The sequence below is a fragment of the Hyla sarda genome, chromosome 4 (genome assembly GCF_029499605.1).
Source record: "Hyla sarda isolate aHylSar1 chromosome 4, aHylSar1.hap1, whole genome shotgun sequence".
NCBI classification, from domain to species: domain Eukaryota; kingdom Metazoa; phylum Chordata; class Amphibia; order Anura; family Hylidae; genus Hyla; species Hyla sarda.
In genome coordinates this window covers 163592191-163615613 of record NC_079192.1, presented here as the reverse complement: position 1 = coordinate 163615613, position 23423 = coordinate 163592191, and the positions used below count along the sequence as shown (strand labels likewise).

Sequence of the window (23423 nt, the reverse complement as noted above, 5' to 3'; positions counted from 1 at the left end):
TCAGGAGGGAAGGGGAGTAATAAAGTGCAGATGAGAGCCCAGAAAAAGCTGCGGGATAACAATCAATACTCGCACGTCTTGAGCACAATGAGCAACATAATTATAGAGCTTCCCCACTCACAGAACACAGGCTGGGAGACATAGACAGTGTACCTACCAACACAACGCCAGTACCCCAACGTCGTTTCGCCGTTTGGCTTCCCTACAAAAATTGGCTGTCATATTTTTTGTCGACTTTTCTTAGTGATGACTTTATTATTTTATGTTTTCTAAAGCTATAAATAGGTTTAAATTGTAGTTAAGTATATCAAGGCCAAAGTTTTTTTTTAAAGATTTAAATAAAGTGTGATAGACATTTAGCACTATATAGATATATATATATATATATATATATATATATATATATATATATATATAAACATATTTTTTTAATGCATTTATATATGTTACATACCATTATAGCCTGGCACGTCTGACAAAAATGTAGGTAGCCATTCATAAAACACAATGTTCTAGACAAAAAAAAAAAACATCAACATATGGTCAATAATATACTCATTCAAATGTAATTATTCATGTTGCCTTAATATGTGCAAGATAGAATGGAAGATAGATTTTATATGTTGTACATCTTGGCAAAACATTTCTGATATACTTCATAAAAAAATATGATCTTCTTTTTAATGAAATCATGGCTTATAAGAAATGCCACTAGGGGTCCCCATCCCACCCAGAACATAATTCTGTCTGGTTGCAGCATTATCTTTGTCCCAGCTGAAGCACAGGCACTGACAAAGTCCAGGAAGTGAGAGCAGGACTAGCCCTCCTCTTTGTTCTCTCCTGTCCTGTCTATCAGACACCTGTCTGGAAACAAAGAGAAGGAGGTACATTGAGGCCTGCAGTGATTGGATGAAGAGAACCAGCATAGCACAGCAGACTCAGGGAGGAAGTAAATGCATGGTGAGTAAGGGGGGTCAGTGCTTGCCTCAGACAGGCCCCTTTCTGAGCAGTGGATGTCAGAATGAGTGAACATCAGAATGGAGAGATTTGTGAGCCAAATACAGAAGTCAGGCACATAAAAAATGCATGTAAAGCACTTGCATGGCCTAGTGAGTAATATATATATTTTATTTCTGTGATATGAGAGGTATGCGTTAAGAAATACAAAAAAGCAATACAAAAAAAGTCTGTAAAATAGGTATAAAAAGCAGGCATAGTTTTAATCTAATAATGTGTTATATTTAAGACTATAGAAAGTTTGTGCACACATTGGGGGAGATTTATTAAAACCTTTTCAGAGGAAAAATTGCGGAGTAGCAACCAATCAGATTGCTTCTTTCATTTTTCAGAGGCCTTTTCAAAAATGAAAGAAGCGATCTGATTGGTTGCTATGGGCAACTCAGCAACTTTTCCTCTGAACAGGTTATGATAAATCTCCCCCTTTGTTTAAACCAATGTTGGAATTAATGGAATTTTTTTTAAATATTGTGTATGCTCATGTGGTCTCCCTGTACTGTACGTGTACTGTACCTTGTGTTATAAGTCCCCAAAGTCAGAGTTCCTCCGTACTGATAGGATGCTATTAGTGGGATAACCCCTAGTCGCCTCTTCCTTCTTTAATTTTATGTGTATATTTTATATATAATGTATAGTGTAAATATTGCTTCCAGGACCTTAGGTCACATGATCGATAATTATATTGTTCTGCTAAGGTTAAGGACCTTCCAGGTGAGGTGCTCATGTCACGTGTTGTACCACAACGCTTTGTATTAGGACTGACAGGTCTGGGGGACCAATAAGTTGAAGCCCTCCCCTTTAGATATAAGGGCGCCATTACCCAATGTTCGCTCCGGGTCTGATTACCGGCGACCACAGGGCCGACGGCATGTGACGTCACGCCTCCGCCCCGTGTGACATCACGCTCTGCCCCTCAATGCAAGCCTATGGGAGGGGGCGTGATAGCTGTCACGCCCCCTCCCATAGACTTGCATTTAAGGGAGAGGGGCGTGATGTCACACACCGTCGGCCCTGTGGTCGCTGGTAATCAGACCCGGAGCGAACACACTCCGGGGACTGATTACAAACGGGGTGCCGCGTGCAAGATCACGGGGGTCCCCAGCAGCGGGACTTCCGCGATCAGGCATCTTATCCCCTATCTTTTGGATAGGGAATAAGATGTCTAAGCACCGGAGAACCCCTTTAAGGGTTAATCCAACACCCTTTCATCACTGGACAGCTACACCCTACCTACCCTACACCCCCAAGCTACCACACTAACAACCACTTTCTATGGGCTTTAATATAACACATAACTAGATAAAAAAAATATATATATAAATATGCCTGTTTTTCATATCTATTTTATGGCCATTTTGTGGTTTAATTTTACAGTGTGTAAACAAAGCCTAAGAGCCCCATAAAGACGTTGTACAGCACTGTTGAATATATATGCACCACATGAACAATGAGTAAATAAAATAGCATTACCTGGTAAACAGCAATAACCCATTTTCTTGCATTCTGAAACAAAACCTCATCAGTCCAATCACTATGCTCTTCTGACAGTTTTTCCGCTATGTAGTTGTGGTATCGAAACCAAACAAGGCCCACAGCCTGGATAAATGGACTTTCATTCCCCATAGCATTACCAAAACCTATTGTTCAGAACCAAAAAGAATCATGTAAAAAATCACATTTTACATGTAGGAGATTTTTTTTTTTTTTTTTTTAATGACCTTTTGTTTTCAGGAAATATCAAATGGACTACATTTATACCACCATAGACTAGACCAGTGATGCTACAGATAGAATCATCAGATTTGAAAAGTAAGATTAAAAGAGTTTATCATTTTTAAGAATATACTGGTAATGGTAAAGGATTAATAAATTGAGGAAACAATACATTATAAAAAATGCAAGGGCCTTTTAAGGGAACATTTAGTCTATGTTGCTGCTAAGATGTGCAGACACCACTGGATACCTGTCAGGCTGGGAGGTGACGGTAGGTAAGAGGGTGTGCAAGGTTGTGCCACTTGAGTAGCTTGACTCTGCCTCCTTGACACTCAGGTAAAAAATAAAAATGCAATGTTCTGCGCTTTATACCCTAACAGCTATCCAACATTGTCTACATGGACTTAGCAGGATGTATCTAAAGTGTAATTTTATGCAGCAGGGACCTGTCAAAAGAAAAACATTATCTAATCTATTAATATCATGTTATATAGCCGGTACTGTACATATTTTTATATATATATATATATATATATATATATATATATATATATCCTTGAATGTCTCTCAATGAGAGGATAACCCACTGGACTCCAAAACACGGTAAGATCAGAGATTTCCATCAATAGATGACAAGTTTTACTGAATCTTTTCCCCCAAATATCTATCAATCTGCTCAGCTTCTTGATCTATAACATGGGGTTGGTATATCAGACTACATGTGACAGGTTCATTTTTAATTGTGTAGTAAAATTACTTGTAAGATTTATAGCAGCTTCCGTATCTTAGCCCTTTAAACATTATGCATTCTATGAATGATGAGCAGTTAGTTGCCTTACATCTGACAAATGAAAATGTCTTCATGCAGTAATGATATGGCCACTTACTATATATTCCATCACTTCCAGTGTTCCCCGTGGAAGGATCCCGAACTCTCCACATAGGAAGACTTTGTGAAGCATAGGGGGGAAAGTGCCCTTCTGGTCCAGTAGCCAGCTTTCCTTTGGAGAAACTTCTTAGGGCATCACTCCAAGAATGGGAAGTACCATAGATTGAGCTGCCATCTATCCACGCTGTTACTTTATTAATCTGGAAAATATATAAATTACTTATCACATAACCAGCATAGGAATTAGTTCTTCTAGATGACCAAAAAGTGAATGGAAGCAATATATGTAAATAAATGTGTTAAACAAAAATGTAACTAACACATTTACATAGGGAGACACACATGTGGTGCTCATGAGGAGGATGCTTGGGTCAGTCTAGTGAAGCTTATGTTAGCAGTTCCTAGGACAAAGTCCATACAGCACAGTTTAGCAAGTTACAGTACTTCTGCATGGATGTGTGCACTTTAATGTTGCTTTTATGCACAGTCCAATTTGGTAATTCTCCACTGTAGAGCGCATACATAGGATGACTAACTGTAGTGTACTGTAGATACTTTACTGATGGGTAAATGCAGCTCATTCCCTATCACAGGGCAGATGCTAGTTGATTGTGATGTGATAGACACACAGAACTAACTGGCTAAAGGCCCACAAAGAGTTAAATGTTTTAAGAAAAATCTTTGCTCCACTATTCCCTCTTCTGACTAGATGAGTCTCCTTTTTGGAGCATGAACAGGATTTTGAAGATGATTTCCGTCTCAGTGTAGACTGAAGGCTGTTTTGGTTAAACCTTCTGAACACCAGTGTGGTGATATGACCCAGGTCTGACTCAGACTTGTTTGGGGTAAGTAACTTTAACTCAGGAACTGGATTCTGACTAGGCATAAACTTCCTCTTCCTCATGTAACCTAGAAGAAAGCATACAGGTACGTCTAAACTAGCCCAGGCTAAACTGGTTTAGTTTCAGCAATTTGGGCACAGAGGGTTGGGTTTGGTAGACTCCTTCCCTAGGTTTTCTAGTAGTTTCTGCATAGAAACTAACTGAGGAAAGTCATGCAACCAATATTCCATACTTCACAAATACAGCTCCAAAGCACAGAATTTATTGAGAAGCGTGAGCCTAACAATAAACCTAACACAGTGAACACGGACAGGATTTCACATAAGACTGGTGTTTAAAAACTGTAACTGTTTTGATAGACTGAAGTAATATTACACTATTTTATCACTAAAACTGTTCTGTATCACAATTAACCATTTACCTGGTCTCTTGGGCTATTGGGACTTGTTCCTGTATCCTTAGACCACTGAATTCTTTGGAATGGCAAAACCACATTGCTTTTATTTGTAGGATCAAACACCGGATCTCCAGGAGGAATATAAATATTTAGAAATTCAGCTGGACATGCTGCCATTTCCGTGGACACTATTTCTGAAAGGACGTGATAACCTGAAAGAGAAAAGGATAACACTATCTACTCACTTGTCTCTAATAAGTTGACTTGTTTTTTAAATCTGTGCAAATTTTGAAATTAAATGTCTTAAAATTTATAATAGAAACTTGTTCTGAGGAACTTCCTTGCAGTATGACTACAAAACTATTTGTGTAACTATTTATGCTGTACAGTAACTTAAAAACGATTTACTTTCACACTGCTAAGGCCTCTTTCACTCACACAATGCATGTGAGCAATTCATTGTGTTTTTGGAGCCTTTTTTTACTTTTTGAAATTTAGCTTCTACATGGAAGCCTATGGATAAAATTGCACAAAAACTCCATACCTAGAGCATTCTCTGTTTTGTAAACACAAGTGATCACCAAATGCTAAAAAAACACCAAAAAACAAAACTCAGTGGAGGAGATAACTAAGAACAAATTCCTATTTTAAACTAAAAATGTGTATTATTTATCACAGTGACACAGGCTGTTTAAAAATCTGACATATCTGTCTAGTTTAAGGGTGGCCATACTCTTTTAATAGCTGTCAGCCAAACATTTATAGTGGCTTATCTCTCCTTTTCCCTTTGAATGTTGATATAATCTAGAAAGTTGGCCAGTATGGGACATTAAGCTTACATTATCAAGCTGCCTAACTTTAACACCAAAATGTGTGCCAAAATGTGCAAAGTCACACCTAGAAACATAGAATCATAGACTTTAGGCTGAAATAAGATGCAATTTGGATTGCAGTTTTTAGAGCAGTTAACAAGCCAAACACAGTAATGGAGCCAAATAGAAGAAAAAAGTATAAATTGAAAGCTGATGTTTCTTGCTGTTATATTCACACCTGTATTTCCTTTAAAAACCATTTTAACTGTGCATCAAAAACTGCATGTTAGATTAAGAGATTAAATGGGTACTCCACTGCTAGACAAGTTATCCTCTATCTCTGCCGCGGCGCCCCAGTCATCTGGTGCACAGAGCGAACTCCATGCAGTGCCGGACGACTGGCGAACACAGACTCTTCCCATAGACAGGAATGGAAGAGGCATGGTGTGATATCACGATCACAGAAGCCCCAGGCTTCGGTGACCATGACGGCGTCAACCCCCAGCGATCAGACATGTTATCTCCATACCTTTGGATAGAGGATAACACGTATAGGGGCGGAATACCCCTTTAAATTCAGGTTCTACACTGAAGTCAATACAACCTCCAAATATCTGGTCTGCCATTATTTCTTAAAGCTCAACTTCAACTTCAGTAGAAGGATACATGTTTAAAATTGCCAGCAACTCTGTAGCCCACAAGTTGGTGAATGGTCTACAGATTTACCAGAAGTCCCATAGTCCTAGCTTTACCAGCGGGTACTTTGAGGGCTATGGAGTTGCCAGCAGTTACCATGCATCCTTCTGCTGAATTATCATTGGAGTCTAAAAGGGCATCCTGTCACAAAAGGAAAAATAAAAAAGGTATTGAAGGTTGTCTTACCAAAAAATACTGCCATCACTGTCAAATTTCGAGAAGACGAAGAACCAGATTTTCCACTTATCACTGCGTTACTGACTTTCCGTGGATTTGGCAGCTCTGGTTCTGTTGCGACTTGATAAACTCCATCAGAATAACTTGCTGGGATGAGGCGCATCAATTTAGAACCTAAAAAAGAACAACATGAATAGCACTCTAAAAATAAGACAGAACTAGTGACTTCGATACTATTACTAGTATTCTAGTCAGGGCTGCCATCAGGGAGGTACAACCAGTACCCCGACCACTATCATCACGTTAATTATTATTCTTTTTTTAATTACTGAGGCTCCATCAGCCAGTCCCAGTCCTGCCCTGTCTGCAGCTGTGGTCCGTATCGGGGGCTGGAGCGAGAGGGAGCGCGATCCAGAGGGCAGCACACTGACACTTTGTTGCTGCAGCTGGTATGAGATGTGGGGGGGGGGGGGGGAGATATGTATAGAGGCTGTGCGCACATGTGTGGGGGCTGTATATGTGTGTGTGTGTGTGGGGGGGGGAGATGTGTAGAGAAGCTGTGCGCACATGTGTGGGGGCTGTGTATGTGTGTGTGGGGGCTGTATATGTGTGTTTGTGTGTGTGGGAGGGAGATGTGTATAGAGGCTGTGCGCACATGTGTGGGGGCTGTATGTGTGTATGGGAGCACAATGTGAGACAATATTGATGTGGAGTTTGTATAGAGGTGGGGATGGTGCTTTAGAAAGGAGCCTAAAATGTGTGTCCATCAGGCTCTGCAGAGACAAGTCAGAGCTGGGAGAACTCTTCATGGAGGTCCAGACCAGATGGAGAAGGAAAGGAAACATGAATGACTCTGATCAGAGAAGACGTCCCTGTGAGTCCTGTCATTGTAATCACCTATACTGTCAGCAGACACTTTCTGGATTCTACCTCTGTAAGGTCAGTGGGGGGAGATTTATCAGAACCTGTAGAGAGGAATAGGGATGCAGTTGCCCATAGCAACAATCAGATTGCTTCTATTTATTTTTCAAAGGCTTTCTTAAAAATTAAAGAAGCCACCTGATTGGTTGCTATGGACAACTTCTCCTCTCACAGGTTTTCCTAAATCCCCCCCAGTATGTGGGAATATTCACAAATTTTTAGGGCAGTTTTACAGTAACCAGAATAGGGTATATTTGATTATAGCAGAGTGCGGCACAGTTACATACTTTGCAGCAGAGTGTTTTACTGCACTGCCCTCTGCTGTAATCTAATAAAAAATACATAATTAGAAAAATAAATTGGGGGGGGGGGGGGGGTCCCTGTGGGCATACTCAGGGACAGGCCACTAGGGGGAAGGGTGCCCAGGCCTTAACCTGTGTAAGCGGCCTCAAAATCTCTGATTGCAGCCCTGATTCTAGTCCTTGTATTTATTGTTATACTGCAGAACCCCACAGCATATTTTTCTGCTGCTTCTTAGTTTTGTGATATAGTGGCATTATGTTATGCACTTGTGTTTTGCATCTTTATGCATTGTATTAACGTTTGTTCACATTCTTCTAATGTCTTGATACATTTGTATGTTGCTGTCACCTAGTGGTGGATTTGTGATACGACCATGAGAAAGTGATTCATATCCATTCACTAGCCCAGTGTTTTTTTTGACTCTGGCTTTTGCAAAACTACATCTCTCAGCAATCCCTGATAGCATGCTTCTAATGCTTTTAGGCATCAGTATATCTCAGCAGGCTGCTGTATTTTATTCAGGGAGATATGAACAACCCATTAGGATACATTAGGGTATAAATACTGTAAAAATGGAATCCATGATATTAATGTGAGTATATTTTTGCAATAATAAAGGGCATCTGGTACTTTTTTAAATTGCCATACAGTTTGATTGGCCCTTACAAATAACTCACGTCTTACCTTTAGAACCCCTGCTATGATATGCTAGATTGTTATACCATCCATCATAGCGTTGAATTTCCCAGTTTATCTGCGCACCTGCTAAAAAAAAAAAAGAGTCAAATTAACAGGTATTAGAAAAAAAGCATTATTTTATGTGTAAAATAATTTTTTTCTTTTTTAATTATTCGTTTTGTAATAGTGTTTAGGACTGGATGTCCAACGTACAATAGATTAAGCTATATGCTGTTTGTTGTAGGATCTAACAAACAATAAGAAGAAAGTTCAGCACTGATAAAACAGGCAGCATCACTAGTAGCTAAGATGTTCATATTCTATGTGCACACCATTTTTTTTTAGCTTAATTTTCAGTCTTTTTTTTATTTGTTTTCCTTTTCCCACACAGTATATAAACTAATTATTGCTTTTGGATCTTTTTTTTTTAGCTTTGCAGCTTACAAAAGGATGTGTGAACATAGCCTTAGTCATATCATATTTTATTGCGGTATTCCAGAGCGGGGTCACAGTTTGCTACTATGAACTCTGTTAGTTGGGAGGGAATTGCTGGTTAAAAGGGGTACTCCAGTGTAAAACTTAATTTCCTTCTAGCAACTAACTAAAGTATTAAAAGGGCTATAAGTTTAGTCCGTGTGTATTGCAACAGCTGGAGGCACCCTGGTTGGGAGGGAACCGCTGGTTAAAAGGGATACTCCAGTGTAAAACTTAAGTTCCTTCAAGCAACTAACTACAGTATTAAAAGGGCTATAAGTTCAGTCCGTGTGTCTTGCAACAGCTGGAGGCACCCTGGTTGGGAGGGAACCGCTGGTTAAAAGGGGTACTCCGGTGTAAAACTTAATTTCCTTCAAGCAACTAACTAAAGTATTAAAAGGGCTATAAGTTCAGTCCATGTGTCTTGCAACTGCTGGAGGCACCCAGGTTTGGACCTCTGCTTAAAAGGGGAACTCCGCTCGCAACCTTTTGTGCTCATTGTCACACTAGTGCAAATCACATTTGGTGTGACAGTTGTTCAAATAAAAAAATAAAAAAACCTTTTTTGGCTGTGAAATAAAAGCAGTTCTGCCTAAAGGGGGGCTCTAACTATGTGCTGCCTAATATGGGGGAATATATGTGCTGCCTAAAGGGGGGATCTAAATATGTGCTGCCTAAAGGGAGGCTCTAACTATGGGCTGCCTAATATGGGGGAATCTATGTGCTGCCTAATAGGGGGGGCTCTATGTGCTGCCTAATATAGGGGAATCTATGTGCTGCCTAAAGGGGGTCTCTATGTGCTGCCTAAAGGGGGGCTCTAACTATGTGCTGCCTAACATGGGGAATCTATGTGCTGCCTAAAGGTGGGATCTAACTATGTGATGCCTAAAGGGGGATCTAACTATGTGCTGCCTAAAGGGGGCTCTATGTGCTGCCTAAAGGGGGCTCTATGTGCTGCCTAAAGGGAGGCTCTAACTATGTGCTGCCTAAAGGGGGGATCTAACTATGTGCTGCCTAAAGGGGGCTCTATGTGCTGCCTAAAGGGGGCTAAAGCACATTATTCCAAAGAATTTAGGAATAATAGGTGATTTATGCCCTTTATGGATTAAAACCAGACTCTGCATCAACTATGTAATTTTCCATGGGAGTTTTGCCATGGATCCCCCTCCGGCACGCCACAGTTCAGGTATTAGTCCCCTTGAAACAACTTTTAAATCACAATTGTGGCCAGAAAGAGTCCCTGTGGGTTTTAAAATTCGCCTGCCTATTGAAGTCAATGGTGGTTCGCCGGTTCGCGAACATTTGCGGAAGTTCGCGTTCGCCGTTTGCGAACCGAAAATTTTATGTTCACGACATCACTACTCAGGAGGACTACAAGTCAAACAGTTCCCAAGTCTATATTCTTCACAATGTTCAAGGATTGGCATATATGATTCTTCAACATCAGTAAAGAACAAGCTGTTGTCCATCGATCCTGAGTTTTGAGGTATTTATTCCAGGGGCTTTAATACGGCTAGACACTTTATTTTATGTAGTGTTTAGTGGGAATTGTCAGTTAACTAATGGGTTGTTACACTTCAACCACCGGGCACTACAACTCTCATCATCACACATACTAACTACTGCACTACTTCTGCCAGCCTGCCAGCCAAGTGTCCAAATCCATTTCACAGCATATATGCCAGACCCCCGATTACCACACTGTGGGGGGGGGGGGGGGATTTATCAAAGGATTTAGACTGTTTTTTCCTGTCTAAAATTGTTGCAACAGAAAGTCGCAGTCTAAATACGTGTGACTTTTTTAGATGGAAAAAATGCATTGGTGCGGAATTTATCAATTGCGACTTTTTGCTGAAAATGTGCATCAGGCGAAAATATGCTGAAATGTTAGACCATGCTGAAGCAGGTTTAAATACAGTCTAAACCTGTGCAGAATTTATGAAGAGCAGTGCGACTTTTGATACATTAGTCGCACAATACACCGGCCATACACTCTGTAGTTTGGTCTATATTGATGCGGGAAAGAAATAGACAGCTTTGATAAATCCCCTCCCCCCCCCCCCCCCCATTACTATGAACTTTAGTCTAAACCTGTCAGCAGAGGGACTTTTACTTTTCACCAATTAGAAATAAATGTATTATCCTCTCACTCAGGCTGCAAAATTCTCTCTCTTTTAAGGGATTGGGCAAGGTTCACACCATGATGTTGCAACCTGTTGTAACATCCTGTTCTATGTGTTGGAGGGTTGGTAGATTTACCATTAAAACAGGATGCAACAGGATGAAAAACAATGCAGGCTTCTCTTTCTGTACTGTTTAATTAAGAGCAGGATCCAGATGGATCCCATTTTTCTTTTTCTTTTTTGTATAATTGAGGTCAATGCCAACAGGATACACATATCATGAAAAAAATAATATTTTTCAACAAGTATTCACACGTAGATAAACACAGCTGTCACGATGCCGGCTGGCGGGTAGTGGATCCTCTGTGCCAGAGAGGGATTGGCGTGGACCGTGCTAGTGGATCGGTTCTAAGTCACTACTGGTTTTCACCAGAGCCCGCCGCAAAGCGGGATGGTCTTGCTGCGGCGGTAGTGACCAGGTCGTATCCACTAGCAACGGCTCAACCTCTCTGGCTGGTGAAGATAGGCGCGGTACAAGGGAGTAGACAGAAGCAAGGTCGGACGTAGCAGAAGGTCGGGGCAGGCAGCAAGGATCGTAGTCAGGGGCAACGGCAGGAGGTCTGGAACACAGGCTAGGAACATACAAGGAACGCTTTCACTGGCACAATGGCAACAAGATCCGGCAGGGAAGTGCAGGGGAAGTGAGGTGATATAGGGAAGTGCACAGGTGAAGACACTAATTGGAATCACTGCGCCAATCAGCGGCGCAGTGGCCCTTTAAATCGCAAAGACCCGGCGCGCGCGCGCCCTAGGGAGCGGGGCCGCACGCGCCGGGACAGGACCGAGGGAGAGCGAGTCAGGTACGGGAGCCGGGGTGCGCGTCGCGAGCGGGCGCTACCCGCATCGCGAATCGCATCCCGGCTGGAAGCAGAATCGCAGCGCCCCGGGTCAGTGGATCTGACCGGAGCGCTGCAGCGGAGAGAGTGTAGCGAGCGCTCCGGGGAGGAGCGAGGACCCGGAGCGCTCGGCGTAACAGTACCCCCCCCCTTGGGTCTCCCCCTCTTTTTAGGGCCTGAGAACCTGAGGAGCAGACTTTTATCTAGGATGTTGTCCTCAGGTTCCCAGGATCTCTCTTCAGGACCACAACCCTCCCAGTCCACTAGAAAAAAAGTTTTCCCTCTGACCTTTTTAGAGGCTAAGATCTCTTTGACAGAGAAGATGTCCGAGGAGCCGGAAACAGGAGTGGGAGGAACAGATTTGGGAGAAAAACGGTTGAGGATGAGTGGTTTAAGAAGAGAGACGTGAAAGGCATTAGGGATACGAAGAGAAGGAGGAAGAAGAAGTTTGTAAGAGACAGGATTAATTTGACACAAAATTTTGAAAGGACCAAGATAGCGTGGTCCCAACTTGTAGCTAGGGACACGGAAGCGGACATATTTAGCGGAGAGCCATACCTTGTCTCCAGGGGAAAAAACGGGAGGAGCTCTTCTTTTCTTATCCGCGAACCTCTTCATGCGTGATGAAGCCTGTAGGAGAGAATTTTGGGTCTCTCTCCATATAATGGAAAGGTCACGAGAAATTTCATCCACAGCGGGCAGACCAGAGGGCAAGGGGGTAGGGAGGGGGGGAAGAGGGTGACGGCCGTACACCACGAAAAAAGGGGATTTGGAGGAAGATTCAGAGACTCTGAAGTTATACGAGAATTCGGCCCATGGAAGGAGATCTGCCCAGTCATCCTGGCGGGAGGAAACAAAATGTCGCAAATAATCACCCAAGACTTGGTTAATTCTTTCTACTTGTCCATTGGACTGGGGATGATATGCAGAAGAAAAATTTAATTTAATCTTGAGTTGTTTACAGAGAGCCCTCCAGAATTTAGACACGAATTGGACGCCTCTATCCGAGACGATCTGCGTAGGCAATCCGTGAAGACGAAAAATGTGTACAAAAAATTGTTTAGCCAACTGAGGCGCTGAAGGAAGACCAGGAAGAGGGATGAAATGTGCCATTTTGGAGAATCGATCAACGACCACCCAAATAACAGTGTTGCCACGGGAAGGGGGTAAATCAGTAATAAAATCCATACCAATCAGAGACCAAGGCTGTTCGGGGACAGGCAGGGGATGAAGAAAACCAGCGGGCTTCTGGCGAGGAGTCTTATCCCGGGCACAGATAGTGCAGGCTCGCACAAAGTCCACAACATCCGTCTCCAGAGTCGGCCACCAATAGAAGCGGGAGATGAGTTGCACAGATTTCTTGATGCCCACATGACCAGCGAGATGGGAGGAGTGACCCCATTTGAGGATTCCGAGGCGTTGGCGTGGAGAAACAAAGGTCTTTCCTGGAGGAGTTTGCCTGATGGAGGCTGGAGAAGTGGAGATCAGGCAGTCAGGTGGAATGATGTGTTGCGGAGAGAGTTCAACTTCTGAGGCATCCGAGGAACGAGAGAGAGCATCGGCCCTAATGTTCTTATCGGCAGGACGAAAGTGAATCTCAAAATTAAATCGGGCAAAGAACAGAGACCACCGGGCCTGGCGAGGATTCAGCCGTTGGGCAGACTGGAGGTAGGAGAGGTTCTTGTGGTCGGTGTAAATAATAACTGGAAATCTTGATCCCTCCAGCAGATGCCTCCATTCCTCAAGTGCTAATTTAATGGCTAGAAGCTCTCGATCCCCGATGGAGTAGTTCCTCTCCGCCGGAGAGAAGGTCCTAGAAAAAAAACCACAAGTGACAGCATGCCCGGAAGAATTTTTTTGTAAAAGAACAGCTCCAGCTCCCACTGAGGAGGCATCAACCTCCAATAGGAAGGGTTTGGAAGGGTCAGGTCTGGAGAGCACGGGAGCCGAAGAAAAGGCAGACTTGAGTCGTTTAAAGGCGTCTTCCGCTTGAGGAGGCCACGACTTGGGATCGGCATTTTTTTTGGTTAAAGCCACGATAGGAGCCACAACGGTAGAAAAATGTGGAATAAATTGCCTGTAATAATTGGCGAACCCCAAAAAGCGTTGGATAGCACGGAGTCCGGAGGGGCGTGGCCAATCTAAGACGGCAGAGAGTTTGTCTGGATCCATTTGTAGTCCCTGGCCAGAGACCAAATATCCTAGAAAAGGAAGAGATTGGCATTCAAACAGACATTTCTCAATTTTGGCATAGAGTTGATTGTCACGAAGTCTCTGAAGAACCATACGGACATGCTGGCGGTGTTCTTCTAGATTGGCAGAGAAAATTAGGATATCGTCCAGATATACAACAACACAGGAGTATAGCAGATCACGAAAAATTTCATTGACAAAGTCTTGGAAGACAGCAGGGGCGTTGCACAGGCCAAAGGGCATGACCAGATACTCAAAGTGTCCATCTCTGGTGTTAAACGCCGTTTTCCACTCATCCCCCTCTCTGATGCGGATGAGGTTATAGGCGCCTCTTAAGTCCAATTTAGTAAAGATGTGGGCACCTTGGAGGCGATCAAAGAGTTCAGAGATGAGGGGTAGGGGGTAGCGGTTCTTAACCGTGATTTTATTAAGACCGCGGTAGTCAATGCAAGGACGTAGGGAGCCATCTTTTTTGGACACAAAGAAAAATCCAGCTCCGGCAGGAGAGGAGGATTTACGGATAAAGCCCTTTTTTAAATTTTCCTGGACATACTCAGACATGGCAAGAGTCTCTGGGGCAGAGAGAGGATAAATTCTGCCCCGGGGTGGAGTAGTACCCGGGAGGAGGTCGATAGGGCAATCATAAGGCCTGTGAGGAGGTAGAGTCTCAGCTTGTTTTTTGCAGAAAACATCCGCGAAGTCCATATAGGCCTTAGGGAGACCGGTTACTGAGGGAACCACAGAGTCACGGCAAGGGTTACTGGGAACCGGTCTTAGACAGTCCTTGGAACAAGAGGGCCCCCAACTCTTGATCTCCCCAGTGGACCAATCCAGGGTTGGGGAATGGAGTTGAAGCCAGGGAAGTCCAAGGAGAATTTCCGAGGTGCAATTGGGGAGGACCAAAAGTTCAATCCTCTCGTGATGAGATCCGATGCTCATTAGAAGGGGCTCCGTGCGGAAGCGTATGGTACAGTCCAATCTTTCATTGTTTACACAATTGATGTAAAGGGGTCTGGCGAGACTGGTCACTGGGATGTTGAACCTGTTGACGAGAGAGGCCAAAATAAAATTTCCTGCAGATCCAGAGTCCAAGAAGGCCACGGTAGAGAAGGAGAAGGCAGAGGCAGACATCCGCACAGGCACAGTAAGACGTGGAGAAGCAGAGTAGACATCAAGGACTGTCTCACCTTTGTGCGGAGTCAGCGTACGTCTTTCCAGGCGGGGAGGACGGATAGGACAATCCCTCAGGAAGTGTTCGGTACTAGCACAGTACAGGCAGAGGTTCTCCATGCGGCGTCGTGTCCTCTCTTGAGGTGTCAGGCGAGACCGGTCGACCTGCATAGCCTCCACGGCGGGAGGCACAGGAACAGATTGCAGGGGACCAGAGGAGAGAGGAGCCGAGGAGAAGAAACGCCTCGTGCGAACAGAGTCCATATCTTGGCGGAGCTCCTGACGCCTTTCGGAAAAACGCATGTCAATGCGAGTGGCTAGGTGAATAAGTTCATGTAGATTAGCAGGAATTTCTCGTGCGGCCAGAACATCTTTAATGTTGCTGGATAGGCCTTTTTTAAAGGTCGCGCAGAGGGCCTCATTATTCCAGGACAATTCTGAAGCAAGAGTACGGAATTGTACGGCATACTCGCCAACGGAAGAATTACCCTGGACCAGGTTCAACAGGGCAGTCTCAGCAGAAGAGGCTCGGGCAGGTTCCTCAAAGACACTTCGGATTTCCGAGAAGAAGGAGTGTACAGAGGCAGTGACGGGGTCATTGCGGTCCCAGAGCGGTGTGGCCCATGACAGGGCTTTTCCGGACAGAAGGCTGACTACGAAAGCCACCTTAGACCTTTCAGTGGGAAACAGGTCCGACATCATCTCCAGATGCAGGGAACATTGGGAAAGAAAGCCACGGCAAAACTTAGAGTCCCCATCAAATTTATCCGGCAAGGATAGGCGTAGCCCAGGAGCGGCCACTCGCTGCGGAGGAGGTGCAGGAGCTGGCGGAGGAGATGACTGCTGAAGCTGTGGTAGTAACTGTTGTAGCATAACGGTCAGTTGAGACAGCTGTTGGCCTTGTTGCGCTATCTGTTGTGACTGCTGGGCGACCACCGTGGTGAGGTCAGCGACAACTGGCAGAGGAACTTCAGCGGGATCCATGGCCGGATCTACTGTCACGATGCCGGCTGGCGGGTAGTGGATCCTCTGTGCCAGAGAGGGATTGGCGTGGACCGTGCTAGTGGATCGGTTCTAAGTCACTACTGGTTTTCACCAGAGCCCGCCGCAAAGCGGGATGGTCTTGCTGCGGCGGTAGTGACCAGGTCGTATCCACTAGCAATGGCTCAACCTCTCTGGCTGCTGAAGATAGGCGCGGTACAAGGGAGTAGACAGAAGCAAGGTCGGACGTAGCAGAAGGTCGGGGCAGGCAGCAAGGATCGTAGTCAGGGGCAACGGCAGGAGGTCTGGAACACAGGCTAGGAACATACAAGGAACGCTTTCACTGGCACAATGGCAACAAGATCCGGCAGGGAAGTGCAGGGGAAGTGAGGTGATATAGGGAAGTGCACAGGTGAAGACACTAATTGGAATCACTGCGCCAATCAGCGGCGCAGTGGCCCTTTAAATCGCAAAGACCCGGCGCGCGCGCGCCCTAGGGAGCGGGGCCGCGCGCGCCGGGACAGGACCGAGGGAGAGCGAGTCAGGTACGGGAGCCGGGGTGCGCGTCGCGAGCGGGCGCTACCCGCATCGCGAATCGCATCCCGGCTGGAAGCAGAATCGCAGCGCCCCGGGTCAGTGGATCTGACCGGAGCGCTGCAGCGGAGAGAGTGTAGCGAGCGCTCCGGGGAGGAGCGAGGACCCGGAGCGCTCGGCGTAACAACAGCATTTAGACCTTATGACAAGAAGTCACCAGATCATGTTGTGAAAAGCTGTTTATCTCACACCATACGTCTCAGGATATGTTACGTTTAGAGATAAGTTACATATCACAATTTGCAGGACGTAGGATGTATTTGCAAAACTGCCAGTGCAATTTTTGAACCAAATCAGAAGTGGATCCATGAGGAAGGAGACGTATAAGTCCTTCCTTTATATTTCCTATTCCGTTTTAATAAATTTCTGGCTTTGGCTCAAAAACTGCAGTGTCAGCTTTCCAACCAAACTGCAAAGTGGAAGTCCAGCATTAAAGGGTACCTTTCCTCAAAATTTTTTTTAATATATTATAGATTAATGTATGCAGAATAACTTTACAATTGCATGTTATTAAAAAATATGCTTCTTTCTATTTAATTTTCCACTTTGAAAAAATTATTACTAGGGGTCTCCCTACCAGTCCTTTCTTTTATAGATTTCAGACTCATGAAGGAGTCTTAAATCTCAGACTGCAGCCGGGACACAGACAAACTCAGCACTGCTCCTTGCCAGGGAGTTTGCCTGTGTCCCGGCTGCAGTCTGAGATTTAGGACTCCTGCATGAGTCTGAAATCTATAAAAAAGGACTGGTAGGGAGACCCCTAGTGATCATTTTTTCAAAGTGGAAAATTAAATAGAAAGAAGCATATTTTTTTAATAACATGCTATTGGAAAGTTATTCTGCATACATTAATCTATAATATATCAAAAGTTTTTTTGATGAAAGATACCCTTTAAAGTTTACCTGTCAGTATGAAAAACATGTCTGTGGCTCAACTGCAAGTCTGAAAACCCAAACTGACAGCATCATACATCATGGCCTAAGAGCTCTAAATCCCCTGTATGTAAAAGACAGCATTTGGCTGTTTACAATTGTCACAAGTGTTTACAGTGTTTAATGGATGCCTTTTCCGGGCATTTTGAGCTCTATTTCAGAACTATGGTGCTCTATAAAGATATATTAGCACATAACTTTGAACATTAAAAAAAAAAAAAAAAAAAAAAAAAATAGTTGGACAATATCTTTAATGAAATTCTAAGCAGTAGTTGAATGGTTAAATATGTATCAATTTTTAGTAAATATACCTACCCAGGCACATCCAGACATAGAGCAAGGAAAGCCAGATGCATTTTCGGTTCATGATTCTTGTTGGCGACTTGGAAAGAAATAAGCAATAAAATGTAAAAATAGCTTTATATACAACAACCAGGAGCTGGATTACACAATGCCCACATTTTGATTTCTATTTCCTGTTACACCTGTATTCCATATCTTAGGTGGAGGTAATATGTATGTTCACATTTGTTACTCCACACTAACCTGTCATGAAATTTCCCAGTACATACCTATCAGTCTACAGTTAGTTCATCCTTCCATTATAAACATGAATGGCATCCTGCTCCTCTGACCAGTATGCAAAATCCACAATGGGAACATTGAATTACTGGTAGCCATGTAAGATTACTATTGCATCACTTCCAAATTCAAAGCAAAAAGTATTCAGTAACGGTGCAAGTTTTCTAATGGTAAGTCAATAAGAACAGGAAGTCATCCATCACACAGAGATAATTAAATCCCATTGTTTAGATGAGCTTTCTCCCACAGACACGTCATACTAACCCCTTTATGATGTTTGTTGTTGGCATTCATAGGGTAATAAGCCTAGGCCCTGGGTTACCAACGTCAGCGTCCAGAGGCAAATATTATCATTCAGAGTGACACATTTAAATATGTTTATCTTTTATTTTATTGTCTCTATTTTTAGTGAGGTGAAAGGTTTTCTCTACCCAATTTTTCCAATGAAGAGTAATAAGAAATTAGTAGCTTTTCTCTGGCCTAAAGAAACCAAGTAAAAGAAATGTCTTTATATTAAGAAGAAGGGGGTAAGATTTCTCCTTGGGGAGATCACCAATAACGGGACATTAAGTTTTGAAGGCCATTAGCACTTCACTGGGCATTCTGGGAAGAGGGAATATGCAAAGCAGCTCAATCCCACCACCTTTTCAGGTATTTTTCCCTAAACATGAGTTTTTCACTCCGAGCCAGAGATTTCTCCTGAAGGAAAGAGAACCAATCTGCAGAGAATGCTGTTTTGGGGTTTGTTGCCCCTTGTCTGTACAGAGCAGGGTGTTTTGGCTTAGCTGATAATAGGCCTGTCATAAAGAAAGACTTATAATATATGCCATAAATGGACTAGTTGTCTGAATGTAATAGGTGATTACTGTAATTTATTATTAGTTTTTATGGGTGACCCTGATATTTTGCATAGGCTGGCCTTACCCATAAGATAACTGTCAACCAAATAGTTATTCTTCTGGCAGCCATTCCTCCCAACCCCCCATATAAATATGCTGTGTTGTGAACAGGTAGAAGCGAGTAAAGCGGGCCACTCACTTTAGATAACTAATGGCCGACAGCCTTCCCTTTTGGCCCTGTTATACACATTCACATTCTGCTTGGCTAAATCTGTGTGCATTCTAAATGGGGAGTACGTTTATCCCTCCTAGCAACAAAAAGAACAAGCATTTTGAAATCCAAACCTCCTATATTTTTATCCCCTAAAATTTCAGGAGAAAGTTCAGTACACCTCCATACACATTAGACTGTCGGTTGACATAAATTAAATTTGTATGGACATATTTTGTTTAACATATTTTGTCCCCCTAATTGAAACATTTGAAACATAATTTCTTGACTGACGTCACGTTCAGTAATCAGTTCCCTGTGCGAACTTCCATAGTGCGGTCGCACCGGTGAGAAGCTCACGGCCGGAGCAGATCTCCCGGTGCATACATCCACTATATATCTGGACCTGCTTCCTTACCATCTTCCTGGGAGCTTCTGGAGGAACCCGGCTATTGCCCACACCATATCCCAGGAGGAACACCATTCCGTGGACCATAGCGTGAAGATCAGCGGCCAATTTCCAGGTACCTCTGACATCCATGGCTAATATTATATAGTATTACCGCAGCCACGTACCCTGCCGCCTCTACACATGCGCATATTAGAGTGTAAGAACGACTTATATGGATAACTAAAACAATACTATACATGTAACCATTGGTTTATTCTATATATACACACAGTGACGGAGCCAGGACTGTATTGTAAGAGCCGTCCAGTGCCGTGGGGAGTCGGCACCTACCATCATCTTAGACAAACTCCTAACAGAGACACCTAAGTAAGTCTGTCTGTACATGCAATACAAGCCTGTACACAGTCACAGGATTACCTACATAAAAGTATTTTTCTCTATTTTTGTTTCCTACATATATTTACTTCCTTGCCCAGTGAATGGAACCAGTATCAGTATCATACTAGAATTTATCTACCTCATGTAGAAACCATTAAAATCAACTTTAGTAAGTAAGTGTATTCCCATATATGTGTTCCTTTTATGTGCGCCGGTACACTAGTATTATTTGTCTTTCAGTCTATCTATTTTTGGGCCCCAGCCAGGACCCATTTTTGCTGTATCTTGGCTGCCTAAAAGGGAACCATTCCTGCGCCAGTGATTATATACTTTTAATTTACAAATCTGTTTAACTTTCTGGAGCCAGTTGATATCTATAAAAAAAAAAGTTTTTTCCTGGAATACACCTTTAAAGGGTCTGGTCTGAGACCTGAATTTATTTGTGTTGCTATAGAATAAAAGGATGGCTACCAAAAGAGAAGGCAAAAGTGTTGGAAGGAAAATTGTAGTTAATCGGACAGTTGTCATATCGGTCTTGGCTGGATGGCGTAAATAATGAATGCCAGAGAAAACTTCACCAGTGAGTCACTGGATTTATAGTAAATTCTCATAATGGCAGTGATATTGGTTTGTGTAGTGGTGGTATACACTTGGTCCCTGACAGAAAAGGGCAATGCATGTCCGCGACCACATGTTTAGGTGTTTCTATTGGCCACTTTTATTTTCTTACGTTACGTGTTGATGGTGTGGTATACATACTTAAAGAGTAGCTGTCATTAAAGTGCTTTCTCCCTCCACCTCACTCCCTATTTATTCCCCCCCCCTTTAATTTTTATACATTTTTATTGCCTTGGCATTTTTAGCCAATTTTTTGTGTCGGTTCTTCAGCTCACCGAGTGTGACTTCAGGAGTGCTGGTGAAACGTCATCTGCAGCCGTGCTAGGGAGAACATCCGCCCTCACTCTTCTATGCTGCGTTCGCACTAGGAGCGCAACATAGAAGAGACAGCTGCAGGTTGTGCTCCCTCCCCTCCTCTCTGATAGTGTATCGCAGAGAGGAGGGGAATGAAAGCAGACCTGTAGCGATCACAGCATTCAGTACAGCGTTCGCTCTGCACTGCATGATTGACAGAGCAGAGAACAAACACTTTGTATCCCCGATGTCCCACCCACACTTCCTGACTTCGTACTCATGCCCGGCCGACTCCAAAGTCAGGTTGGATAGGAAAACATATATTTTAAATAATTTTGGAACACATGCCAAGGATCCTATGAGTCTTTTAGGTTTCTGCTTTTTACTTGTTTCAGACTGTTATCCTGTGCATCATTGCCAATGAAAACCTAGTGTTTCCATCAATCAAAAAAACGTATGACATATCATAAAGGCATGTCAAAAATTTTGGTCGGTTAGGGTCTGGGTGCTGAGACCACCAGTGATCACTAAAAAGAAAAATCCCAAAAGCGGTGATATTTTTATTTATTTTTTGCTTCAGGAGACAGGTTCCATAGACTTTCTATAGAATCTTTCTGCATTGAGAAGAGAGATAGGAAGTGTTAAGCCAAGTGCTTATCCCCACTTGTTCTAGAGATGGGAGTGGGGGTGTCTGCACCCAAACCCTGACCGATTAAAACTTTTGATAGTTCATTACGGCATGTTTTTCTAAATGACAGTAACACTTGAACAAAACATAACCATGACTCAAGTATAAACCCTGCCTTACATTTTCTTACCATTATTTTTTTGCTCATATTGTTGTGGACCTTTATTGCACCTTTACAATCTATAAAAAATGTTATTTAACATTTTATAAGGAAGTTATGTCTTAATATTTCTAAAAATACTTCATATAGACAGCAGCAATAACCTATTGGCAGATCAATAGAAAATAATTCTCCAGTTAGTCTTGAGAAATTTCTACCTTTCTACTATCCTTTTTTGTTATAAACAACATTGTTTTACTCCTATGTATCATGTATACTCTTTCCTAAACAATCATTCTATCCAGTTTTTTCCTAGTTTTTTTTTTTTTCTGATTGCTTATACCCTTTCTTCTTTTCTTTCTGAACCTAATCCCGAGGCTATCACTGTAGCCACAGTATAACATTTAAAGGGGTACTCCGGGGAAAAACTTTTTTTTAAAATCAACTGGTGCCAGAAAGTTAAACAGATTTGTAAATTACTTCTATTAAAAAATCTTAATCCTTCCTGTACTTATTAGCTGCTGAATACTACAGGGGAAATTATTTTCCGTTTGAAACACAGAGCTGTCTGCTGACAACACAAGCACAGTGCTCTCTGCTGACATCTCTGTCCATTTTAGGAACTGTCCAGGGTAAAAGGAAATCCCCATAGCAAATATATGCTGTTCTGGACAGTTCATAAAATGGACAGAGATGTCAGCAGAGAGCACTGTGGTCATGATGTCAGCAGACCGTTCTGTGTTTCAAAAAGTATTGTAGTATTCAGCAGCTAATAAATACAGGAAGGATTAAGATTTTTTTAATAGAAGTCATTAACAAATATGTTTTAAAAAAAAAGTTTTTTCACCGGAGTACCCCTTTAACTTTTAATTTAACTGTATTAATATACAAACTCCAATATTTACAACACATACACCAAAGAAAAACCTTGCCCTGTTGAGTTCAGAAAAAATTGGAACATAGGGTAAAAGGAACTAATTCAAGGAGCCCTAATCATGTGTATCAATGAGCTCACATGGCAATTAGTCCCACAATGCCCAGTCAGTCAGTTTTTCTAGTCAGTTTCCTCCTGGATGTCCGAGAGGAACCAAATTGAGTTGTACTCTATGCTCCTTCACTTTCTACAATTGTGACATTATGCCGTAGAATATGTTGGTGCTTTACAAATACAAATATAAATATTATTATTACTAATTGTATAATCATTATCTCCATGGGGGACATTTATCAAAGCATTTAGCAGTTTTTTTTTTTTTTTTTGCTTAAATTTGTGGCAAAAAAGTCACAAGTGCAACTATTTTTTGTGCGACTTTTTGATTGTGCAGTGCCCTAAGCAAAAATAATGAAACTAATAAAAACGAATTAAAAAAAAAGTGATTTTTGACTTGCAGTGGTCAGAGATTTATCAAGTGCTAAAGTCGCAAAAAAGCCGCATCACATAAAAAACAACTACTAAGTTTACTCCAGCTCAGACCTGGAGCAGAAAAAGCCA

General features: G+C 42.7%; 1 protein-coding gene across 6 annotated transcripts in view; it reads right to left on the bottom strand.

Annotated features, from left to right (window-relative positions):
* The window catches only part of LOC130368625 (dual oxidase 1-like), a 77582-nt gene that overhangs the window by 38111 nt on the left and 16048 nt on the right, over window positions 1-23423 (bottom strand). For 4 of the 6 annotated variants that reach the window (XM_056572561.1, XM_056572559.1, XM_056572558.1 and 1 more), the window contains 7 exons: window positions 18125-18191; window positions 8452-8532; window positions 6553-6717; window positions 4883-5070; window positions 3618-3819; window positions 2488-2654; window positions 455-512 (listed from right to left, as the gene is read on the bottom strand). In XM_056572561.1, coding sequence (XP_056428536.1) covers window positions 455-512; window positions 2488-2654; window positions 3618-3819; window positions 4883-5070; window positions 6553-6717; window positions 8452-8532; window positions 18125-18176 — 913 coding nt within the window. In that variant the 5' untranslated portion in view covers window positions 18177-18191. The remainder of the gene's footprint in view (window positions 1-454; window positions 513-2487; window positions 2655-3617; window positions 3820-4882; window positions 5071-6552; window positions 6718-8451; window positions 8533-18124; window positions 18192-23423) is intronic. The other 2 variants (XM_056572562.1, XM_056572563.1) reach the window with 1 other exon arrangement.